Here is an 8,697-nt window from a genome sequence, read left to right as displayed (position 1 = left end):
GACTTCGGCGTTGCTGTCGATGGGACGATCCACGGGGACCAAAGTCATCGTCCAATAGCCGCACACACGACGCTGGTGGGGCTCCGCTTTCGTCTGCACGCGCTATAAAGCCCCACTAATTGTCCACGCGGCGAACAGTCGGTGCGTGCCCCCTTTTAAACGACGATGTAGCGCGGCGTCCGAAAAATCGAGGATCTCGTGCACCCAAGATCATTGTGACGATCGAGATCGAGCACGTGTCCTGGACTTGGATCACAGGATCACGAGAGTCGTTGCGATCCGCGATTTTTTTTATTATTTTTCCCGTTTCCGTTTTATCCTGTTGAAACAGTGAAAAGACATCCGAAAGAAGAAGAAGAAGAAGAAAAGAGTAAAGTTTGTTCGAAATCGACTTATCGAGTCGGACAAAAGTGAAGGAGCTAGATTTCATTTTATTTCTGTGACTTCTGCGGAGAGTTCCTCGTTTTAGAAACAAAACGACAACGAAATCTGTGATACGCCGAGTGAAGTTTCGCGTTGCTCTTGGACGATCGTGGAAAAGGTAAACGTTTGTTTGCACGGATCATTCGTATCGATGTGTCGCGTGAGACTTGAATTTTGGTACAGTGGTTCGTCGTGAAAGTATTTGAACGCTGGTCGTAAAAAGCTTTGGTGTATAATGTATGTTATCTGTTACACGAAACATTATGAAGTATATCGGGAAAAATTTGTTCGATATAATCATACCTGTGTTATCTTACCCGTGTCTCATTACGGTGATAATTAAGCTTCAAAATGTTTCGCCTAACACACATATTATAATATCTACTATATCCATAAAGGACTTCTATAAATATTTCAGCATTTAGCATAGATAACTTACATAGTATCTTTATTGTATGCGTTATATAAAATATTTAAAGATTTCTTTAGTATCGGAATGAGACATGACTATTGTAGGTCAGTCAAATTTTTAGTCAATCTGAAAACTCATATAGGAGCTACTGTGCTATTCATTGATTGCGAACATAATACACATGATATATTTACAAAATGTTTACACAAATGTTCAGATATTTTCACGTGAGCTACTGTATGAAATTTTATTTGCTATTTCGTGAAGAAGGAAAAAGAATGAAGTTCTTTCATTGCTTCAATCGTGTTTTATCTTTCATTAACACTTGCGTCGATAACCTACTTAGATGACCAAATTTCCCTCGTGGAACATAACAACTAAAAATTTGATATTTGCTTCGATCAAGTTACATACATATCATTTCTTCGTGATTACTCGGTCTCTTTACTTCTTCTCACTTTCACGACGAATTTAATTAAAATCTGAGCCAATGACTGCTATAACACTGCTATAATATAATAATATATGGCTCTTAAGATTGGAAGTTTCGTTAAATATCACGATATAATGGTGGTCCGTTAATTGATCGAGATTTTGACTTATTAAATAAACAATTTTGTCCTTATTAGTTCTTTAAAATGTCTTCGTGATGTGACAGTCAGTATATTTATGTTGACCCTTAATATATTGATGTGCAGTAACTTTAACGTCTACATTTATTTAGTTTAGATATTTTACTAATTATTAGAAACATACTGCAGACAATGTAGTAGAGCCTCTCTTATCTGAAATAAATAGGAAGACGAAATTTCATTTATCCAAATACAGTTTAAGAATAATCGACAGATTGTTTAAATATTTATGAATCCATAATCAGATAATTTTTTCAACGTAAATAACTACACAGAGTTACGTTCTTTATCATACTTCGAATCATCCAAGTTCTTCTACGAGTGCCACGAGTGCTTCGGCATGAGAAGATATCTTTTCATTAGCATTTTCGTCTGCTGTTTTCATTTATATAAAATCGTCATTATTATCGTCTACATGAAACATTTCATTACATCAGAATACTTACGGCTTTTCTACCGTTGCCAACATCTGAGGAATCTACGTGCTTTGAATAATTTTCAATTATGTTTTTCTTCCTTTAATGTCTGTGATTCTGGCTTCTCCAATATCGTGTATTTTTGCTAATATTGTTGCGCTTACGTCACTTTCCAGTTTTCTCGTTTACATCGTATTTTCCTGCGATAGTTAGAACGCTTCCTAGTTTCATACCAAATTCGTATAATCACAATTCAATGAATCAAATCAAGGAAAGAGTACACTGTGTATGAACACTGACGACATACGTATGTACATATTTGAAACGGAAAAGGGCATTCGTTACGAAGAAATATAGTGTTTGGATAATAGAGCGTTGGGAAAATAGAACGTTCGTATATTAGGGTATTTGGATAATACCGTGATATATATTTGCTACATCCATTTCGGTGTACCAAATAGGAATAAAAACATTTAAAAAAAACAAGTTGAAATGATTTGTACAAGAAATAGAAAAATTACCACAGCGTCTTAGAATGTTTTAGTATATTACGTACATCATTTTGCTTCTTTTGTTTATTTTTTCAGTAAGCGAAACACAGCGTCTGTGCTAGAATAACTAAGAGTAAGTGATTCGTTAGACGTTTCTGAGAAACTGTGACTAATTCCGAGTACAACATACGATAGAATGGTAATAATAGTGAAACTTATATACTAGGTAAACATTTCCAGTAGGTACTATTATGACAAAAATATAACAGTACAAAGTAACTTAGAAGTAACAGAATCATAAAGTTCTTTGAGGACCCTTTGTGAAGAAACGTCGATGATGGCATAAACATTGGTATGCCGAGAGTTGAAGGATAAACATCTATAGAATTTTGATAGTATCTGTCAGATATCTGTATCTCGTTGAAGATGAACAGCATCGGAGATTTCCTAGAACTCTGGCTCATTTAACAGCTAATTATTTTACAGAAGGTTAGACAGAAGAAATATGATAAATCCATTTATGTTGATTTTCTAATTGTAGCATCATTTGATGATTAAGTATAAGGTTGAAGAGGAATAAACTTATTAGATCAAAGTCTTTTAAAGCTTGCTTATTCTTTAAAAGATAACTAACAAATCCACAAAACTTTGTAGAAAGCTGTTTAATCACAAAGTTAAATAGATACGATCTTTGAAAATTTCTCAGCTGTGTATTCAATCTTAACGCTAGAAACTAGCAAATCAGACGAAATCACTGACATCGGATTTGTTGTTTTTGGAATTTCTAAAAATATACAAATGTTTTCGATAGCATCAGTGTTCACTTTTATTGGAACAGAAACGCGATTATATATACTTATCCATTATCGTGATATTTATCGAGACTAATTATGTATAACATATTTAGATGGGTATCAAAAGATCGGACGTTTTAATGATAAAATTATCTTTTTCTAAAGAACGTAAACTTAGAAAACGACTTATCTGCCTTCTTCTCTATGAACTTGGTATATTTAAATGCCACGATCGACTAACAAAGCATTGTACTACAAAATACCAATCGAATCCGATCAGTGAGAGGTAAACTCACTATTCTAGAACAGGTGGTCAAACACTGCAATTAAGCAACAAGAATAGGACAACCGTGACTCATATAGTCTTTCAGAAGCCAAAATGATTAACTCTTTGTACACCAGTTCTTGCATTATCCTGGCACACGGCGTTAGCGTTCAATTTTTCTAGAAGAGAAATTACTTCCATAAGCTCAATTTGTCGCAAAAAAGAACGCCGTAAACAATCATAAATTCCAAGATAAATAAGAAAAAAATAATTCCAATGTTGTCGCTGGACTATGGACTTTTATCATGTAAAGAAATAATTAATCTAACTTACTTCTTGTGTATTACAACAAATTTTTATTTCATTCGTTGCTTATTATGCAAAAGCTTATTCGCGTTAAGTATGATAGAACTTGATTAATTAATCGAACTTTTACCGATTTAAAGCACTCACTTGAGCGTGAGCTCGTATCACGCGAATGAAAAATGATGAGTAGCGAAGAAAATTGGTGAACTCTTGTTATATGAATTCCAATCGATCCATATAAATTGTCCGTCAGGAAAATCAGATAATTGGGATTGCAATCTTAAATAAAATTTCTGTTTCTATCGACTACAATAAATGTTTTAATATATAATATTAAGAAACAATTAATTCGATAACGCTATTATAAATAAATAAATAGAACAATAATTCGTCGAAAACGATGGTATTCCCATATTAATAACAGCCAGTATACACGAGGATTTCTTTCGTTTTTTTTCTTCGTTTTCCCTTACGACCAAGAAAAATACCAATCAATAGGAAGATTCACGGTTGGAAGTGAAACCAAACGATCGTTCCACTTTGTATTGTTACGAGTTTGTAAGTTTGACTTTGTAGTTTGTGCGAGTTCCGCGAGATCGAAACGCCATGCTGTATCTAGTGTGCATCGAATGAATTTCAATGGCTCGATCGCGATCACGATCGCTTTCCCTGATCGATTCGAAGGCGAGAAAACTGGCCCCGCGGGGAAACATCACGTATGCAAACTATATGTATCCATGCTAGCCATGATCGTTCTTATTAATTAGTTCTGGGATGTAATAGTTGTTCAAGGTGCGCACTTTTGTGTAACCGGTTACCGAGAACGTTTGACACACGCTTGTCCTCGTTGTTAAACGTCCAGGCCGGAACGGAAGCGATCGGTCGATAACGATCGTCCTGAAATCGTTAAGTCACTCGAGTTATGACGATCGTTGCGAGCCTCCATTTTCATTGGTGCGTCGGTGGATGAGTTATTGCTACTCTGCTATGCGTTTTTAAGGGGGTATTCTGGTCTAGAAATTTGAAAAAATCGAAAAAATTTTTTTTTATATTTCCAAAGTTTTGACATTCAAGAATATGCCCTTAAAAGGATTTTTCAAAATTTCATTTATTTTATGTGTTACAGCCATTTTCGTGACGCGGCATCTGCTTCGGTCTGACCGGAACAAATGAATAGTAGACGGTAGACTGTCTGAGTAAACTTGTCTCAAAACTTTAAACGCGTTTTTCTCGAAACTACTTTTTTCGAGTTGGCGTGCACGATATCTCAAGGTCTAATGAACCGATTTATTTCAAATTTGGTCTGAATATTCCTTATATACTCCTCTATCGTCCGGACCACGCTCAGCTCAAAATCTTTAATATTACTATTTTTTAAACGTTCGGAATTGTCAAAAAAACGTGCGAAATAAGAAATTTTTTTTCAAACGGCCGTCATTTTGTGAAAAAATGTTGTATTGACTTTTCCAAGGTTCAGACGATAGCGGCATCCATACTAATTAAGAATCCGTTCGCATTTTTTATTTCAGATGACCAGAAGAGTTGATATCATGCACGCCACGACACCCCATTTTTTTGGCAGTACCCACTTTGCCAGCTCATAACTTTTTAAATATTGAGTTTTTTTTTTCAGTGAATTGTTTACGTAATCTCGAAATATCAATAAACAAATGCTAAAAAGAAGGATAGCAAAAATATTTTTTGTTTCGCTTGTACAGAGCTTCAAAAATCGCCCGAAATTCATGCCTCTAGACCAGAATACCCCCTTAATCGGAAAAGGTCGGTTTTGAAGCTGTGTTCAATATTCACGCGTAGCTTTTGCTGGAGCATACGTTTCCATCGATTGTTTCTCATTAATTTCACGGATCGATTACTCTGGGGAGGTTTCTTACATTTTTTAATCGTAAAATTATTGGTAGTGATATTTTTTTGGTATACCATATTCTAAGGGATCTCGCTTTCTTAATGTTGTAACAATTTTCTAATATAGATGTCTTACTAGAAATTGCAATGTAATTCTTAATCGAATTTTTGAACCAGAATTATTTAAAATCATTATATCTAGCAATGTACGAGAAATATTGCAGTACTTGTTTCATATAAGTTATTATATATACACAGACAAATTATTTACATGCACAAATATCACTTGCATTTTTTTCAGTATAAGGACGGTACCTGATGGGAAAATTCGTATTAATTTAGGTGGTTCTGGCTTAACGTTAGGGAAAAACACGTGTTCGTTTTATTACATGCTTTACGCACAATCCGGAAATCGATGTTAACTTAGTTGATCGTTGTTCAAAGCAAACAATTTATCACAGCTGACTAGTTGCTACGTAAGAATGTGTTTATTCAGTATTTTTATTAAGGAAAATGTATTTTTAGTGTTGTATACTTCATGTATATACAGATGCAGCTACGACTCGGATAATTACTGATTAATGATAGCAATCTGCTATAATTGACTAATACTTACTATAATACGTTTACCTATTTTGCATATAATTTCTTTTATCTTCTTTTTTTTTTTTTACTATGAGCAAATGGTGTTGGATCGAACGCATTATGTATTTTTTTCAAATTTTCTTATTTTATATTTTATATTTTTATTTTATAGCTTCCTTAAGAATTCTATGAAAATTAGGATTTTTAATGATTCGAAGATTAGAAAATTCGAAGATCGTGAGATTAGAAGATTCGAAAATTCAGACTGAACAATTTGGAGATTTGCAACCCTGTGAATTAAAAGATCCAGAATTTGTTAGACTTATTAAAAAATGGTGTATTAAAAAATAACATATTCTCTTTCGAAGACATTTTTCTCAATTTATCCTATTGAAAAATACAAACTTCATATATCACTTGAATCTTGATAAGAATCTCAATTAAAGTAATCATCATTCCACACAATCATTATCGCCAAAAATGCCATTCAATTTGTGGCAGAAAAATTCTTTTCTCGTGTCCATCGACATACCGTTGTAACGTAAAATGCGTTACAGTATACGCAAAATAGTTTATGCAAATGTTACCAAGCCCCTAGAAAATAACAGTTATGTCATGGACTGGTCACTTCCGGTTCTCTCGTCATTAACACTCTTTTTTTTATCTAAGTTCGTGGTATTCGCAACGAACATTAATTACACAGAACCGTAATAAATAGCCATCTACACTTATGAAACATATATGTATGGATTGTTTTAAATGTTTTACACATGTGCTACATCTGCGATTAATCGAACGCGATCATCTCGTAGATTTCGTGAAAGATCAAATCTAACCGCAAGTATCTTACAAAAAATTTCATTAAATTAATAGTATTTTAAACGAAATTAATTCTATGAGAAATTTCATTGAACGCCAGTAAATTAACAATATTTAAATAATAAATAATATTTTATCAAATAAAGAAATAATTAATCAATTAAAACTTGCAGGAACGATTTTATAATCGATTTAATCATCGATCTATTTTCGAAATGATTTGCAAGATTGAGATCTGAATCGCGTAAATTGCACAGTGTAAATATCATATCGTGTTGTACGATGGTTGAAAAAAAGCGAGTTTGTGCAAAAGGGGATTTCTCTTTGGGGGATAAAAAGATTTCTTAGAAGACGAAGGTGGTTGGAAAAGCGTTTAATTGGCGGCAAATTAAGAATTCAATTATGAAAGGAAGCAAAAGCTTTCGCGCGTATATTTTATATTGAAAATGATTGCTTTTGATTCAACGTTTATAACATTGGCCTTCGTGAAGTAAAAGTAAAATAGCGTTCGCTAACGGTGTCGAATTTTTTCTTAACGATTCTAGTTGAATAATATCACGAATTTGTCGGGATTATTGTAACAATAATTTTACTTACTTTTTTTAATTACCCAGTAATTAACTGTAATAATCGTTTACTGATAGAATCAAATTTTTATCGAAAATTTTATTTAAACAAGATTCAAAGATTAACACAAATTACTATGGCGCTACAATAATTTCGTTTACTTCTTTCATAAGCACACAATCTTTACGATAAATATCTTCCTCGATAATTTTATTTATGTAATACCTACTTGGATTTTTTAATAATTAACTATAATTACTGTTTTATCGGTGCTTGTTTCTTAACTGAATAATCCTTAAAAAAAAAGGCAACAATCGTGTAACATTCTGCACAGTGTCAAAATAAGCAGGAACCGGAGGTATGGTGCTGTATTATTTAAAATTTTCATTAATTGTCTTTGGAATTAATTATTATTTACACATTACGCACGATACATTTTGTGTATTTTATGACAATTTCTTCTAAATAAACTCTTCTATTCCAATGACAATTTACATCTAATTACATTACATTTACAATTCGATACATTTTTATTTAACAATCCTCACGTCCCAAAATATTATCTTCCCATTTGCAAAAAGGATCTAATAAGAAGCAAATTATTTAAAGGACACTCCAGTTAGAACGTACAAGTGACAGCAATAAGCTTTCGATAGTACCCTTCATTGTGCAATAACCTTGCAAAAATGTTCAAGGATCTTTCCTTCTCTCTTCCTCTCTAGTAAATTCAAATCACTTTTTCCAGTACACTTTGTATCACCTTGAATTAGCCTTTACCTAAGATTATATCGTGTCAAAAAGTAGCATGGCAATATATCTAGACAATAAAAACACCTACTTCCTTTCATCTAGACTTTAGATTTCATCTTCTTCATCTTGATTTCAACAATGTGGTTCACCTCACCTTGAACCCGTTTAAGAAAATTGAACGAAGAAGAGATTTCTCCGCTTAATAAGAGAAAGATCATAACACGTTGATAAACATGAGAAATTATCCGGCTAAATGTAACGAAGAGATAGCCATAAGAGAACTTGCTACTAAAACAACAGTCGCTCACATGAAAGTACTCGGGCACTTACACAAACCTTTGGTGATTTTTATACGAGACACTTTGAGATTTCAT

The 8,697-nt window shown here is 33.2% G+C and overlaps 1 protein-coding gene across 5 annotated transcripts in view; it reads left to right on the top strand.

Annotated features, from left to right (window-relative positions):
• LOC138181585 (carcinine transporter) overlaps positions 1 to 8,697 on the top strand; it is a 56,124-nt gene that overhangs the window by 34,731 nt on the left and 12,696 nt on the right. For 2 of the 5 annotated variants that reach the window (XR_011173542.1, XM_069116522.1), the window contains exon 1: positions 593 to 755. The exons of 1 other annotated variant lie outside the window; for it this stretch is intronic. Coding sequence is in view for 2 of the 4 variants with exons in the window: in XM_069116522.1 (XP_068972623.1) it covers positions 659 to 755 (97 nt within the window). In the remaining 2 variants the exon portion in view is untranslated. Of the gene's footprint in view, positions 1 to 10; positions 542 to 587; positions 756 to 8,697 lie in introns of those variants that run through there. 2 more of the 5 variants (XM_069116523.1, XM_069116525.1) reach the window with 2 other exon arrangements.

The sequence above is a fragment of the Bombus flavifrons genome, chromosome 7 (genome assembly GCF_040668555.2).
Source record: "Bombus flavifrons isolate JBK064 chromosome 7, iyBomFlav1_principal, whole genome shotgun sequence".
NCBI lineage: Eukaryota > Metazoa > Arthropoda > Insecta > Hymenoptera > Apidae > Bombus > Bombus flavifrons.
The sequence above is the reverse complement of the archived record's forward strand: the minus strand, read 5'-3'. Positions and strand labels throughout refer to the sequence as shown.